At 34.6% G+C, this 17,888-nt stretch overlaps 1 protein-coding gene and 1 long non-coding RNA gene across 3 annotated transcripts in view; one reads left to right on the forward strand and one right to left on the reverse strand.

Moving 5' to 3' along the window:
* Positions 1 to 3,534: 3,534 nt before the first annotated feature.
* LOC111085095 lies at positions 3,535 to 4,660 on the reverse strand. The gene is made up of 3 exons (XR_002609953.1): positions 4,285 to 4,660; positions 3,944 to 4,036; positions 3,535 to 3,656 (listed from the first exon to the last, which is right to left on the reverse strand). It is a non-coding gene; the product is annotated as an uncharacterized LOC111085095 (long non-coding RNA).
* LOC106478634 (alkaline ceramidase 2-like) overlaps positions 3,575 to 17,888 on the forward strand; it is a 66,196-nt gene continuing 51,882 nt past the window's right edge. For both annotated transcript variants that reach the window (XM_013939190.2, XM_022382260.1), the window contains exon 1: positions 3,575 to 3,711. In XM_013939190.2, the coding sequence (XP_013794644.1) occupies positions 3,613 to 3,711 (99 nt within the window). In that variant the 5' untranslated portion in view covers positions 3,575 to 3,612. The remainder of the gene's footprint in view (positions 3,712 to 17,888) is intronic.

Genomic DNA, 17,888 nt, shown 5'->3' on the forward strand with positions numbered 1-17,888 from the left:
CACGGGATGAAATCTCAAAAACGCTGCAATGTTTCCTGGTTTGGGTTTTGTAAAACAACTTAGCGGAGTTTCATCTTCAACATTGCTAGCAACACTGACATTGGCGGAAACATACATGTCGGAATCAGATGGAACATTTTCGCGTGTTTCCACAGAGAAGGAACTACTTATCATAGGGTCCTCAAGTACGTAGTGGTCAGAATCCTTTGGCTGTTGACCTTTAGTGTCTTTTACCTGGCTATCTGAAGGTCTGCAATCTTCTGTCAGCATTCGATCACACTCTGGTTGTCTTGGAGTCTTGACGATAAAGGCATTGAGCGCATCACGCTGCGAGTATATAAATTCTTGTTCTTTGTCTTCCTGGATCATTTGGATTCACCGCTTTCACGAACGCTTCATTTCACATATCTAAGCTCAACCTATAATAAGAAAACAAATATTCAAATATATACATATATAATAGGATTTTTTTATAATATAAAAAGCAACTAACTAATAACCAGAATATTTTCTGATGAAATAATTCTGATCATTAGTTGGTTGTTGTTTTTTCAACTTTTAAGTTAACTATTGCTTAGTTACATTTTATGCCTTTCCATGCCCTTAATGCGGCCATGGGTTGCAAATGCGTTGTAATTCGGGATGCTTCAACATTTTGTGAGGCCCCTATGATGGGAAAGGTCCCTGTGATGGCACAGACTCACAAGCCGGCCAGTAAGCCTCTGCAACAGTATTTAGGTGCGGTGGAGAAAAATAAATTTCTTAGGACACAGGAACTATCACAAGTGTAAGCCGAAAAAAAATTATTTAGAACATAATAATTATAAACTATAAACAAATAAACGCATAAAAAGTACATAGAACCCACACAATATTAGGGGATTGTTTGATCTATAATCCCGTACTTTGATTAAAAGTAGATACATGAAACTAACTTTTATAACCCACCTGTACCTGAATAGTATTCTTTCAATTCGACACCGCTAACTAGCAATATTAGAAGTTGTTAATCTATGTCTGTCTGTCTGTGATTTATATTTGTAATATAAGTAACCACTTCTTTTCTATGTGGTTTTTCGCTAGTTTGCCTCATGAAAAAGATGCGAATGAGCGCACGCACGCACGTGCATGTCTGTCTGTCTGTCTGTGATTTATATTTGTAATATAAGTAACCACTTCTTTTCTATGTGGTTTTTCGCTAGTTTGCCTCATGAAAAAGATGCGAATGAGCGCACGCACGTGCATGTCTGTCTGTGATTTTACAGCAACCCCTTTCACGGCCCCCTTGCACCCCGTCACTAAAATCACAATGACCAAATCGTATTATATGCCAAAATTGAAACAGAAAGGCTGTGATTCATTCGCATAAACCAAAAGAAGCTCCAAGGTGAAGACTACGTCCACCTGCAGGATGCTAAAATAGGTTCAGAATAAACACACTGACATAGTCATCCAGAATATATCAACCTAATAGCCCGAGCGAAGCCGAGTACTTTCGAGTACTTATTAACTGAGAATAAGTGGATAAATGTTTTACATTTTTAATTTCGACACCTTCACCCAAAGTGGGCTCTTCAGACATTATATATGTATATTGGATATGTGTGTGTGTTTACCAAAGCAATTTTAGTAATGAAAATAATTGCTAATAGAGATATTGATGTTTATTTACTTTTTGGTGATTGGTAAATAATTAGTTATATATGAGTGCACGTGTATGTCTTCGTTGCATTATCTGGTTAATCCAAAAAGTGTGTGAATGTGGAATAAAACTCTTGCTCTTTTCGATCCTTTTGTAATACTGTTGAGATCCTGTAACTAGGGTAATGTATTACAGTTCATTGGTTAAATGTTAGATCCAACTATATTGTTATTTGTTTCGTAACAAGGTAAATTTTCAACTTTTTACCATTTCTTATTCTGTGAATGCTTGGTGCTCTTCCTTTGATTGTTTGTAGTTAAGTGCAAAACTATATTAAGGGCTACCTGTGCTCTTCCCACTATGGGTATCGGAACCCAGTTTCTAGCGTTGTAAGTCCGCAAACAGACCGCTGTGCCACTGGGGGGCCTCTTCCTTTGAACTTCAAGAGATATATATTCCATGATTAAGGAACGTGTGTGTGTAATGTATGAATTTTAAGCTTGAAAGGGATATACCTATTGTAACTTATTAATTTTAGGTGTGGATTTCAGATTTTATTTCAGTTTCATAACCAAAAAAACTTAACTTAGGTATCCATACTTTTAAATTATTTTAAAAGACCAATAACTGTACGACAATTTGACTTTTATCTCTTTGTCAGGACAGAGTATATTTCTGTTCAAGCTATAGCTTAACATGGTGTATACAAGCCACAAAAGAAATAACGTTACTAACCTGATTTGGTATTTACTCAAGTAACTAAATTATTAATAAAACAAAAATTACAACAAACTTGATACTGACCTAAATAACAAAAAGTTAATACAAGTTTATTGTTTCTTTCAAAGTTATACCGAATGCTAAGGAGTAGCAATTAAATCAATAAACTGGTACAAATTATGAATTAATCTGTTTAATCATAAGTTGTTGTTTTTTTTTTTATTTGCACCAAAATTAAGAACACATCCACAATGTGTCACTTAAAACTTAGTTTTGCAACCTACATTTTTTGTCACTATAAGCTTTGAAATCAAATGTCATATATATATGCGTATAAGAGTACAAGTAAATTATTTTTAAATTCTATTAAAATTCGAAATTAAAGAACAAATATTGATGTTTTGTATATTGAAAGAGAAGGACCGATTGGGTATGGGACATTTTTTCCTACACTACGCATTTTTAGGCATAATTGACATTCTTTGTCGCAATTTTTATTTCGAAGTTGGATCTCTAAATGCAACAAGTTCAAAAGCTCTTTCGCCATCTGAATAATATTCTCAGCCAAAAATTGAAAAAAATAGTGAATGTGGAACACAAACCTGAATGCGCCAAACAGTCAGAAATATGACTGGTAAAAGGAAAGGTTAAGAAATATTCTAGTAATGTTTTATACAATATCCCAAACCATTCAACTTAGAACATTTTGTTATTAATTAAAGCTGTAAACTCTAGAAATGAAAATATAGTTCCGATAATTAATATTAACCAGTAGATGGCGTTAAAAAGAAAGTGCGAATTGTACTGAATGATGTCAAAATTGTTACCACTTGTTACAGTATTAGTCATAAGGGTATAAAGGCTGGAAAACGAGATTAAGATCGATGCTGCAATTTCGATATATAGTAATTATTATATCTATAAATATATTCACTAGTTGTTACTAAATGCTGTCGTGTGATTATTTAACGAACCTGTGCTGTGAGATAATACTCGGAAAATAATACGTCGGTTTAGTAATTAAGAATTATATATATAGATATATTATTTTTCGCTGGATAAAACAAATCACGCGAAATTACAACCCACTGTTGAAAGCACATCAACTCTCTCTAGACTTATTATATAGTATGACGGCACTCACGTTACAGTAGGTCTGTGTTTCCCAAGTCGAATTGCTGAAAAACAGCCAGCCATACAAAGGATTCGCTACCAGGAAAAACTAGGTGAACATTTCCCGCACGTTTCTAATGGGCAGTTCCCTTGTTCTTCAGCGTGGATCGTCTGCTGTGGACTGGTGCGAAAGGAATTACATTGTTTCATCTGGCATCGCAGAATTTGTAAATACGGTGTGTTCTTTATTTTGATTAATTTTAATATATTCAATAATTTTCTTAAAGCACTTAAATTTCATTCAAGAAACCCCTATCAGTTTAACCTTTATTTGACTTTACTTGATTAAATATTTTAAGGTATTGAATTGGTAATAAATGTACAGAAATAGTATCAGTATTATCACTAGTCTGCTCGTAAAGCAGAACCGTTTATTAGATACTTCAGTTTTCAAAATCAAAAAAATACCTTCGACATTTCAGATGATGAAAAAACGACCATAAACTCCAGAACAACGAAATGTTTATCTCGCTCAATGTTTCGTTTCTACAGCTTCTTCGGCTAGACTCGACGTAAAAGACAACACTTTTAAATTTGAAAAGTCGACAAATGAAGAGTATGAATCAAAGTCACGCGGATAATACTGTTTAAAGTAAAATAGAAACATGTAACAACATCAAAGTCTAATGACACAAAGTAGGTGTGCAGCTTAAAATTACAGTCAAAATAACTTCAATACTGACGAAGAAAGAAATAAAGAACATAATACAAATAAATGTAAAATAAAAAATATAATTAAAAGAACAAACTGATTTGAAAGTGAAGTCAACTAGTTGAGGAAAAAAGTTCTACGATCATTATGACCAGCCTATATCGCAATCAATTTGTGGCTTAAATTTACAAATAAGTAAGGCTTCTTTTGTATTCACGGTCAAGCAAATTAGTAGCTGTGCCAAAGATCTCTATTTATAAAGGATAGTCAGTGCCGTTCTACCAAGTTTTTCTATGTAGTGATACACTCGGCACTATTTCTACCAAGCTTTTCTATGTAGTGATCCGCTATGGCACAGGCACTTTTGCTGAGTTGATACAAGTCTCTTACGTGTTCTATATATCACTCGTAAAATATACGAGATGCTTCTCCAGTGTAACATTCATTGCATATTCTACAAGTTACTTTATAAATAAAATTTTATATTCTGTATTTATCCCCTACTGCGTCTTTAGCGTAGCTATTTCTTGTAAGCATTATCTGGATTGTTTGTTAAACTTAACGTTTGTTTTAAGGTTCTGCCCGGTTTATCTACAACTTTTGTTGGTAACCCTGACCTTCGTATTACTGATTAGAAGTTTCTTTTAAGCCTGTCAGTAATGTATGAAATAGTACAAGTCGCAAAGTTACGCATGTCATCCTGTTTACAAATAGCAAGTTCTCCTTTTAATTTTCTTTGAAGAACTTTTAACTTTGTTTGTTTAAAATTAAGCGAAAAGCTACACAATGGACTATCTGTGCTCTGCCCACCACGGGTATCGAAACCCGGTTTCTAGCGTTGTAAGTCCGCAGACATACCGCTGTGCCACTGGGGGGGGGGGGGGCACTTTTAAATGAATCGGAGATAAAACCGAAAACTATTCAGTTCGAGCGTGTGTTATAGATCTATAAGTCTTTTGAATAAAATATTAGTAACATTTAGTGGGAATATTACATATTCTCTTCATTCGGTCACTAGCACTTACAAACAGTTCAATTTCATGATTTCTCTTAATTTGGTCGTGCAAGATCACAAACAGTTCCAATGTCGCAACACACTTGTTCGCAAGAGATAAACACCAACGCGTTATTTACACATAAATGACCCTTTCTAGATATCGCGAGGATGTGTAGTTCAAGGTTTAGAAATTTTCGTTGTCCAGTGTGGGTGGTCTTTATATATTAAGTAGTAATTTAATGGTGAGAGGCACTTAACCCTATCAACATCATATATGATATAGCTATCTATATCAGTTAGCAAATCATTTTATATAAGTTTTTACCAAAGTAGCGGAACGAGCAATCTATCAGTCTACCTTTAAATGTTTTTATGTTCAAATATTTGTGTATGATTGTTGAGTTAGTGGATCTTGGGACTATGTAGGCTGCAGTGATAATAGAATTTTGTATTGTTTGTAGTTTATTGAGATTTGTTTTGCTATGTTTAACCATACTGGGCATGGGTATTCAATTACGAGTCTTATGTATTGTTTATAAATTTTAATAATGCTTCCTTAAGATGTTTGCTCGGTGTCACACCTTTTGTGTAATTTCTAATATGTGTCTTTTCCAATTTAATTTGGAATCGTAAGTTAGGCCTAAACATTTTGCTGAAGGGCTGGTATCCAGAAGAGCTCCGTTCAGATATAACTTCGGATGGTTTCTACTTAATTTGAGAGATTTTGAAAATAATATTACTTTTGTTTTTGGTATATTGATTTTGATTCTGTATTTCTGACAATATACTACGATTTGATTTAGGACTGGTTGTAACTTATTTGCTACTATTGATGATGTAGTTGAGCTCTTCCAGATAGCCACGTCATCAGCAAATTGTGATATTGAACTATAATTTGAGTCTATCAGTGGCATGTCGCTCACATACATGATGTACAATATATGACTAACTACCCCTCCTTGAGGGACACCCGCCTCTGGAGTAAAATACTCCGAGTAGGTACCCTCGACATAAACTCTACATTTTTTATTTTCAAGAAAGTTAGATAACCAGCGAATAACTCTTGGGGTAATTCCATTTCTGTTAACTTAAACTCAAACAGGTATGACGTACAGTGTCAAAAGCTTTCTCTATATCGAGAAAGCAAGGACAGTGCATTTCTTCTTATTAAAACTTTCTATTACGGTTTCAGTAAGCCTAACTAAATGATCTGTTTGCCGAAATTTTCTGAAACCGTTTTGTACTTCGGGTAATTTTGAAGTGATCTCTAAGAAATTTGAGATCCTGTTAGTTATTATTATTTCTAAAATATTGCCTAGACAGCTGGTTAAACTAATTGGTCGGTAGTTTTCTTGCTTATTTGCTGGTTTTCCTTCCTTCAAGTTCAAGAACATTAAAACTTTTATATGGTTCCAAGAGGCTGGTATGTATCCCGAATTTAGGGAAGATTAAATAATGCTGTTAGGTGGTCTAACAATTTCTGAGTACCTTTCTTTAAAAGTATAGATTGTATGTGGTCTTCTCCTGGTGTTTTATTTTTTGATTGTTTTATAGCTAGAATTATTTCAGGTTTGGTAATTATTTTGATGATTTGTTGCGCTAAATTGTTATTATTAGTTTTTGCGTTCGTAATTGTGGCCGGGAATTTTGGTGTATACATTTCTTGATTGTTTTTTTTTTACATATTCGTTTACTTTATTGTAAAAATGGTTGTTCATGTCCGGTTCTTGATGTTTTTTAAATGTTTTTTGTAGTTGTTCTTTAAAACCTTCGGCTTTTTGATTGTTTGTGTATGCAATTTTGTTATTGTAAATTAGTGTCGGGTATTTATATGTCTTTTAATTGTTTGTAAATCTTTTTAAGTATGTCCAAAATTTCTTAGGGTCGGTATAATCATTTAGTTTTGAGCAGTAATTGTCCCAACTATTCTCTTTTAATAGTTTTATTTCATTTCTAGTTTTATTTCTTAATTTGCTAATTTCTTTTCTTGCTATTAGGGTCTCCTGTGTTCATATATTGTCTTCTTCTTTTGATTGTGTCTGTTATTTGTGCATTTGGTTTCAGTGTAGTGTATTGTTACGACAGCGGTAGTCACGTGACCTGGTATACGTCATGATATTCTAGAAGGATCGGGGAAGATGACGAATAATCTAGTATGTGCTAGGCGCCCTCTATTCCTATATATAAGTGCGCCAGATAACGAGACCCAAATTAATCGAAATTGAATTGCAGACAGACAGAGACGGACAATTGAGTCACGCGCGGTAATGACCGTAAGTAAGTGCGTGAATCATTGCGAATTATAGCGTGTGTTTAAAGTGACTGTGGAAATTAAGTGTATTGCAAAGTTGAATTGGGGAAGAATAAACTAGTTTTATTTAAGAAAAGACATGTATTGCTAAAGTTTCATCCGAAAGAAATTATACAGGAAATTAACAAACGACCAGAGGCGTAACAGTATGATTTGTGTGGTTTGTTTGGGTATTGTTTTTTTTCAGCTGCATTTATTAGGCACTCAATGATTGCTTGACAGTATTCATCAATATCTGATAGATTTTGTACACTTCGAATTATTAAATTTTGTAATAATTTGTCTAATTCAATTTCAAAGTTTTTCCAAATTGCTTTTTGATAGTCGAATTTAGGTATTACTATTAGTTGATTATTATGGTGCGAGATCAAAGACACGTTATTGGCAGGTGATCACTGTCTACGTCGTTTTCTACATAAAAGCTGGAAAATGTATTTGCTCTTGAACTAATACGGAGATCTAGAATATCATGTGTGTTATGTGCATAACTTGCGTGGCCGGATGTTATCGTTTAATAGAACACATTCCGTATTATTTAACAATCTTTTGCCGTTTGCAGACGTTTGACAACAGCCAATATTTCTAAATTTACTGTTGAGATCACCTATCAATATTGACTTTGATTGTGTTCTTCTACTCGGTTTAAAAATTTAGTATCCAGTATATTAGTTGGGGAGCAATAAATCCCGGCTATTGTTGGTGTTTGATTATCTGTTATATTTATGTCGATTGTAATATTTTCGTTATTGTTTTGTAATTCTAATTGTGTTATTGAGAGTGTGGATTTATATTATAAAGCTATTCCCCTTTTCTTTTCTAATTATTATGTAATTATTAAATTTAAGTGAATTTTGTTTGTATAGCATAGTTTCAGTTATTACTAATATATCTGGATTTGAAATTATTATTAAGGCTTCGATCTCGTGCCTCGTAGAAACAAGACCACCTTGGATGTTTATGTGTTGTATGGTGAATGTTTAGGTGAGAATAGAGCCCATTAATTTTTGAATTAGTAATTGGATTAGTGGTGTCATATTGTTTTTGTAATGTTAATTAGCAGTGTAAAAAGTCTTTTCTTTTCTGGGTTTTGATAGTGTACTATAACATCTTTGGCTATGTTTTTAGTAGCCTCAAATATTCGGGTATCTTCTGTTTGTTTTTATTCTTGTACTTTATTTTGTGTTAGGTTTTCTGTTTTTGTTGTTGTTCATTAATTTGTGCTGTGCTCATAGTCTGTTTCTGTTATTTTTTGACTAAATTTGCATATGTGGTTGTTGTATTTGGTTTTTGTGTTGGTAAGGGTGGTTTTCGTGGTTGTTGTTGTGTTTCTTGTTTGCTTGGTTGTGTTATGTTGTTGTTTATATTAAATATTTTTGTCTTGATTTATTTATATTTTAAACAGCCCTTATAATTGGCTGTATGTTGCTGATTACAGCACAGTGGTGTGCTATTCTCTTTTGGACAGTTACTTGTAAGGTGGTTACCACTGCAACCTACGCCTCTTGGTAGGGACTTACATGCTGACGCTACATGCCTGTAACGCTGGCAGTTAAAGCACTGCGTGATAACAACCGCCGGAGTTTGGGTTTCTTCGACCTCAAACCTCTGGTACCAGAGTCTGATTCCATTGGTTATCAGTTCTTTGATGTTGTTTTGTGTATATGTGTTGTCTGTGTTTACTTTTATGATTGATGTGGGTTGATTTGTGCATTTTGAAACTATTCTCTCCACTTTTGGGTGTGGGATGAGTAAGCGTGTGAGTATACCCCTTATTATGAAAAAAAAGAGTTTGTGTTCGATTTCATACCTGGTAAATGTATTTTTATGTTTCCTGGACTGAAAGCCTCTTTAGACCATTCAGTCAGGAGAATGTTAAGATCCTTGGCTTCGGCCCCTTTCACGAGGACTCCGCCCTTTGCTAGTCTATTAATGTTTGTGATATTGACTTGTGATTTGCTTTTTTATTTCATATACGAGTTGTGGTTCTTTATATAAGCCGGATATTCCTTCAATGATGACTGCATATTTAGGTGGTTCTTGTATTTGTTTTGTGTTGTTTGTTTTCTTGAATTTCTTTTGAACTAGGATGAAACCGTTGTCATCCTGTTGCTTTGGTGTTAAACTGTCTTCCCTCTAATCTTTCATTTCAAACTTATGGACGGTTAGCGCCGATAGCCCTAGGGTAGCTTTGTGCAAAAGTCAACAAACAATAAGTGTCGTACTTGCTAGTATAGACATATCTACACAAACATCATGTTTCTCATCAGTATCTTGCGAGTGTGTGTACGGTATCTTTCTGAATCTGTTTAGCGGTTCGATTTTGTCCATCTGATTTGCATTTATTCTCTTTGAACTTAAAAATAATCGACTTTGATAATCCGAAACGCCAACTAGGGAGGCGTAATAGAGGTTTTCGGAATAGTTCTGCACATCTTGTTCGCATAAGCACATACTTAAAGTAGCAAAGTATTAGGCTTGTAAGATTTCTGAAAAAAACAAAACATGACCCAGTATTGCTGTTTAGCAAGTTGTGAAAATCAATCCGGTGGTCAGTGGCGTTTCTAAAGTTTTTCTTTATTTTGGTTGCAGAAGAAGAAGAGCAGAAAAAAGTAACAGTCAGTGGGAGTCACAATATGGATTAAATTAAATATCTTAAATAACCATATCTTGTATGGGGTTTGCGGGAAGGGCAGAGCTCTCCAGTGAGGGGTCTGTCCTCATGCAACCCAGATGGACCCTCCGATGTCCATACATTTCCAAAGGATACATACAACGAGGTGGGAAGTAGCCATAAATTGTGTGATTGAATGGCAAACTCCTATGGCACCCAGGTCCTCGTATGCAAAAGTCACTTCAAACCGAAGGACTGTAGAATCAGTTAGGTACCTTAGAGTTGACATTTTCTAAGTTATAACATTTTTTGGGAGGAATCATGAGCAGATAACATGCATTTCGTGCGACCTAATCTTAGTCAAACGGGCGATCTATATTTATATAGGGCAAGGTATACTTGGGTATTTAATAAGACTTGGTTAAGGTAAACATGAAGTAAAATTAATATGATTTGTATTGATTACATGGTAGTAGAATGAAGTCGTAATTCTTTGATAGGACGTAAAATGTTTTCGAGTAGCGCTTGAAAAATTTTATTATTATTCTTGCATACAGAAACGAGAATATTCTATGATAACTTCGCTTAGACACTCATTAGGCAAATGAATGTGGTCAAGAAGTTGATCGCAGTTCCTCATTTCGTCGGAAAATTCATAAAAAATACACTTAGAACGATTTAGCCAGATCGTTCTAAGTGTTGTTTTGCTCTACTTGAATGAGCCAGATCGTTCTAAGTGTTGTTTTGCTCTACTTGAATGAGCCAGATCGTTCTAAGTGTTGTTTTGCTCTACTTGAATGAGCCAGATCGTTCTAAGTGTTGTTTTGCTCTACTTGAATGAGCTCATTCAAGTAAAGCAAAACAACACTTAGAACGATCTGGCTCATTCAAGTAGCGCAAAACAATTTTCATACGTCCTACTATTCTTAGTTCATAAGTAAATTGTGTGTCATGAATTTAAAGACGACAAACTTATTACTTTGAGAACATTCGTCAACATTCTAGGCCATAGTATTTTTGCCGAAAAATTGTTGAAACGGTAAAAGAGTGTTATACTACAGCATAGTGTCAAATAAAATGACTTATTCCAACACCCAGTCTGAACATTGTTCGGGCTTTACCCTCCTTCCTAGTAAAAAGTGTCTCGGATGAAACTAGAAATCATGTCTGGACTGCTTTCAATCACATGACTGAAATGTCAAAGACTCGCACTCAAAGCTAACGCCAACTGGACGACTAACAGTAACATAGTGTCAGGGTGGCGCAGTTGAAACTGAAGTAACGAAGTTAATGCTGTTATAAGCAGTAACATTTATGAATTAAAGCGAGTAACAAACAGAATTACCTTTACTAAATGAAAGAAAAAAATTAAATTTCTACAATAACCTAAAATAGCAGTGTTATTCATTACCTAGAATATCTTGCTTAAGAAGCATAATTTATAACAAGAATAGGACAAGGATAGAATGTGGGCGACAGTCTCGCCTACGTCATACGCATGCGCATTATAGTCAACATAATTTCCGCATTTTAGGCATAATCAAATTCCACAACTTTTCCCCGACTATTTGATCTATAATAATAATACTAAAACTGCAAAACATTATTTATATATATTTTCTAATAAAGACAAAACAAGCCATATGTTAAGAGTTACAGTTTGCTTGAATACCAACTTTTAACTTTTAATATAGTTAGTCACGACGTACTCAAACTATTGGTACAAAAGCAGTTTAGCCATTTGGTTATGAAAGTGCATACCGTTCACAAATATTTAATTTCAAATCATAAAAACATCACTACAGCATAAACAACACTATAGGTTTTAATAAATGTGTTTATTTCGTTTTGACATTTACTACACGGAAAGAATTAACGTTCACTGTTATAAAATGAAGTATTTTTTTAACAAGTACATTTCTCATATGTCAAATACTTCTTAAAGCAATATTTTCCGATGTTCGTACATGCACAGAAATGTACAAAACTTTCAGTTGCTAACCGTACAATGTATTAAACTATTAGTATTCCCAATATCTGTAAAACAACTACACGCGTGAATGAAATTATCCACTGATACAGAGCACATTGTATTATTTTTGCAGGTGCTTTGAAACTGTGCATATAAAGTTCATCCACCACAAATGTACTGAAACCTTTGAATTAACGTGCCTATAAGGACAATCATTAGTGAGTTGTATCTTCTAATTATACATATGGGACACTTCACACAAAGAATCAAACATGTTGATAAAACACGTACAACGTTTACAGTTGTATTATTCCTACGCCATCACGATATGTGATCGTCCTTGTACACACAACAGTAACTGACATCACGAATGTTAGTGTACGCAAACATGTGTACGCCAGTGACAGCGATATTGCATAATAGTTTTACATCACTCAACTGACTCAAATTTTTCATTTTTTCTTGTGTAATGTTGCTTATTACATGAAATAAAAATTGTTACAAATAAAACTTTTACAAAAAGTACTCACATTATTTTTATTCTTTGGTAGAGTCATCGAATTTAAACACAATGAAAAACACAAACAATAATACATCGCCCGCACTCTATGGTACTAGTAATACACAATTAATAATTAACATCTCGATCTCAAGAGCATACCGAGACTAAGAGAAGCCAATAGTCCATGCAAAAGTGGAAATGTAAATATAGTCCATGAAGAGTGAAGACCCTTGTGATTTAGGTGAATACATAAGGGGTCAATGCAATGCCGAAAAGAATATGAAACCGAAAGACTCGATTCTGACAGAAGAGGCAATCAGAATGTGAAGGAATGCATCAACCTTGGTTATCCACAGTCTAGGTGAAAAAGACCAGAGAAAAGGGAAATTTTCTGTCCAAAAGTGTGGAACAACCAGAAAGTGACTGAGAGAGGATAGATCAATTCCAGATGCCAATCCCTGGTCTTCTTGGGGACCACAAAGAGATGTACATAAAATCCTGGAGAAGGGTCATATACCCTCTCAATGGTGTGTTTGCCCAAAAGATCCAATAACACCTCCTTGAGACCTTGAAGATAGACAGGAGCAGAGGGTGATAATGACATGAGTCAAGAAGAGAGGAAGTGGTTGAGAGAAGTGGAGAGACAGTCTGTGGATGAGGACTTGGAAAACTCATCTGTCAGTAGACTGTGATCAGAGGTCTTCAAACTATGACAGATGGTCCCCCCACAAATCCTAAATTGATAAGCGAGTCATGCAGCAAACCTAACAGCAGAAGGAGGGGGACAGGTAAAGGGAGAAGGTCTGGAAGATGGAATGAAAGATGAAAGCTAGAGGAACCTGGTCGAGAAACAGGAGTAGAAGGGCTAGGTTGTGAGGGGTGAGAAACCCAAAAAGACAGTGAGGATTGTGTTGGGCTACTTCAGTCCATGACAAAGATCACAGAGAAAGGACGTAGGTAGGAGTACTTGAGTGAGGAGGGCATTCCTATCTAACAAGTCCCAACAGCAGAGAAACCAAATAAGTAGAAATGGAGCAGAAAAAGTGTCACAGGCCATAGTAGTGAATAGAAGAGAATAAAGTTATCCTGAAAAGTCATCTGAAGCACAATAAAGTACCTCAAGCATAAAGTGCAGGGAGGAGAGGTAACAAAGGAGGGTAGTGAGAAAAAGACAAAGATGGAAAACTCAGCACTGGAAAGCAAAACAGACAACAAGGATTCCACTTCCCGAACAGGTAAAAAGAGATTCCAAAGACTGGGAATCAAGAAAGGGAAAATTAGAATGGCTATAAGCCAAGACATGAGAATCAGGTAAGTGAGGAGGGTAAGGCATAAAGTTCCAGGTAGAATTTAAGGAGTCAGAACAAACACTGATGTCAGGCTAGAAAGACATAATGAAATAATCATGAGGATTAGGGTTGTGAAGCAAAGAATACGAAGCATTATAAGACACTGGCAAAAGTGAAAGAATTGAACATACCCATGTGATGGATTTGTTATTAGATATTTATTTTAATATCGACGTTTGTTTAGATTAAGTTTATATTTAAAATCATACATAGCTTATAGTGTTAAACATGTTTTGTGAAACTCCAGCCTATTCTCCAAAGTTGTAGAAGATATTCGAGAGTAAGAATCAACAATATATGTGTGTACATAAACGCTTGTGTTAACATCAGTATTGTTATGTAAAACTGAAATTTCAAGAAACTCTCCACACACCTATAAGTATAACCAATGTGATGCGCCAAAAAAGAGTAGCTATTATTAGTTTGCTATAGTCAGTGTGCTTTAAACTTTGGAAGCTGTAACTGTGATTGTTATAACACTTATCAATTGGAAAACTTCAGATATTTGACCAGGAACCTTTACAAATTTCTAACATTACAAATCATTTAACTTCAGTGGATTCTCATCGAAAATTAGTACTTTAACGAAAACATTATATAACTTCATCGTGGGAAAACTTGGCGTGTGTGGCTGGTGAATAACGAAGGACAAAGCTAGCTAGCTCCCCATTAAGCGAATCTTACCTACATCAACTCGTAAGTCACTCATTGTGACCCCTCGATAAGATATCAAGGAAGTTCCAGACTAGAAAGAAGACTTTATATTGCCTGTAAGTTTGTAAAATTTTTGTATATAAATCATTGTGTGTAATAACTGTTATTGTAAATTGTATTGTTGTTTGTATATTAAAACATATTTGTGTTAAAAAAGAAAACTGTGTGTATCAATCTTGTTAGCAAATATCATAAACTGACTATATATCGACTTTTACTTAACTGCTAAATCCAAAGTACAATTTAACTACTAAATTTAAAGTATCATTTAACTCAATTTCAGACCATTCAAAATTGTAATACGTAACACCTGTCAGATCAAGTTTTGAAACACAGCGGAAGGTGAGGGCTTTCCTTGACCAGTAGCAAGATACATAGAGCAAATCCTGGAGAAGGGAGTAAGGGATTGAATTTGTCTTCCTCAGGTTTGATTTCAAGTTAAAGATAAGGGATGCCAGAAAAATGGACAGGAATAAATGGACCAGCATACATAATGGACCCATCGTCCTCAGTTAATGAACCTCCTGAAGCCATAGTTTAAATAGGTCCTGAATGTGAAATTTCTTCACTCACATAGAAGTAAGTAGAAGTCACATTAACTTGTGAAATCATATTAACAAAATGAAGCAATGAGGACAAAGTCCAAAATATAATAAAAACCAGTTTCATTAACTAGTGCAAGTCTCAGCAGATTGAAGTTGAACACATTTTAAACACGTCTTTGTCATTCAGTACCAAGGAAAAGAATGAAATTACCACGAGTGGAAGTGCAAAGGAGGTTGTGTTAGCCTCCTGTTAGTGAAGGTCTTTTGTTGCATGATGATGTAATCATGCACCAATGCAGTTCATGTTAAACCATGTAAAATTAAGTGGGAGTTGCCTCTAGGCTTGTGGTATTCAAATCTCTTAGGCAGACTCACAAGGAAGTGACTAATCTGTGTGATGAGGCAAGTTATCATCTCAGAATTTCCCTTGTGACATCATGCAAATAATTGATTACATATTTTCTATAAGATTTGTAATAATGGCATCTCAAATTGATAAATATATTGTACTTGTATTGATTAAATGACCTAGAATAAATTATGTTTGAGAATGTTTAACATTATAATTAATGCCATCGTATTAGTCAATTGCATCAATATCTTAAATATTATAAATTTAGGATTATTAATGATAATTCGTACATGACATTTGACTCAGTGTAAAAACTTGCATTGTTGCAATTTATTGATTACACCTACTTATGTAGGTTTGCAGAAATGTTTTTTTACATTATTAAAGTTGTGATGAATTTAAAAGCAGTGTTATTGAAGTTTATAAACAACCACACTACCTATTTAAAATATTCATAATATAGATCACTTTGACAAGAATCATTAAGAGTGATCACATGTGACAGAGTTGAAGAAATGCTGAGAGCATAATCTACATTTGCCATATTATACTAACCTGAAGAAATTTCTGTCAATAACTGTATTTCAAGTTAAGTGTTTGGCTTGCTTTTTATGGTAAAACAACTCCATGATTGCAACTCTTAGAGTAACTTCGCACATAAACCTGACTAAAACCTTCTAGGTATACTACCTGGGTTCTTGATGGTGTTGTTACTTCCTACCTTCTGTTGGTGACAACTTGTCTATGACTAGTCCAAGTGTTTTACTGATTTCAGCACCACATAGAAAATCAAGAATGCAATCATTCTTCCTGAGGATCAAAACTATGTATAGACAGCCCCTTTCATAACTTTTGTTGTCTGGGGTGAAGACAACTATACCAACCCATTTAACTGCTAATGGTCCAAAAGTCAAAATACTTCAGTAATTCTCTGATACCATTTAGTGATTAGTGCAGGAGGTATTACCTTCATCATATCACAAATAGTTTTTGAATGGTATAACTATTGTATTACTTCTTAAAAAGTTGTCCAACCATATGTGAGGGTGGGCTAGGAGTTACCATTTTTATTTGTACCTCACAATTGCTTTTTGTAAACAATGACCTCACTTATAACAGTACATTATAACATTAAATGCTTGTATAAAAAGCCACATTCCTCACTGAAAAAGCTGAATGAGGTAAAGATAAAAATTAATGTTTTAGACTACTTTGGTTCAAAGATTTCTTGTTACACTAAACTTTATGCATAAAGTTTTTTAAATATCAATTAATTCAATACTAGAAATGATAAAGGAGTTTTTCAAGAATATACTAACCAGTTGTGTTCATGTACCAATTACACACTCAATTTAATTATCATTAGGAGATCATTAATTAAAGTTGATGCTTAATAGAAAGAGGGATATCAAGAATTTTTGTTAATTTATTGCATTATGTATTAATAATTTGTATTGTTTGTTTGTAGTTAAGCACAAAGCTACAAAATGACTATCTTTGCTCTGCCCACCATGGGTATCAAAACCTATATTCCAGTGTTGTAAATCCACAGATATATTTCTGTGCCACTGGGGGCATTAATAAAATAAGAACATTTCTAATTGCAGGATGTGTATTGTTACGTCTCCGTTCGTTAGTTAATTTTCCGTAAAAATTCTTTCCGAAGAAACTTTATCAATACAAGTCCATTCTTAAATAAAACTGGTTTATTCTTTTTGAATACAACTTTGCGAGACACTTAATTTCAACAGTCGCTCTATAACAAACGCTATAATTCACAACGAATGTCGACAATTAAGGAAAGGACGTGACCTCCACTGTCGCAACACTGCCCCTCCTTAGTATTGTTCATCCCAAACAATAGCCACTTACATTAAACCAATAAACAATCAACAATAACTTAATTAAATGTACAGAACTACAAACACAAAATTACAATTCAACAAAGTCTCTTAATTTTATGGGACGTATCTTCTTCCATACTGGTCTCCGTCTCGTTGGCTTCTGCTTCACGTGGGGTTCATCTGCTCCATCAGGAAATGTACTATCGTCAGTAACAGTCACATCAGTGGTAGTAACTTCATCAAGGGCTTCACTGTTTCCCTTCTCAAAACCGAGTAGAATTTTTCTTTGACAGTGGTTTTTTAAGGTGACACGTCTTCAGCAGCGTCATTTGTTCCATTGTTCACTTCATCCCAACTGAAATGTCCTGGACCGTGATAACGCCAAAGCCTGTTGTCATGCACCACCTTTGGCTTACCTCGCCGACCACATTTTATCCGGATAGTCATGTCTGAGAGATGATCCACTATGTCATATGGGCCTTCCCATGGAGAAGACAACTTAGG

The sequence above is a fragment of the Limulus polyphemus genome, unplaced genomic scaffold (assembly GCF_000517525.1).
Source record: "Limulus polyphemus unplaced genomic scaffold, Limulus_polyphemus-2.1.2 Scaffold235, whole genome shotgun sequence".
NCBI lineage: Eukaryota > Metazoa > Arthropoda > Merostomata > Xiphosura > Limulidae > Limulus > Limulus polyphemus.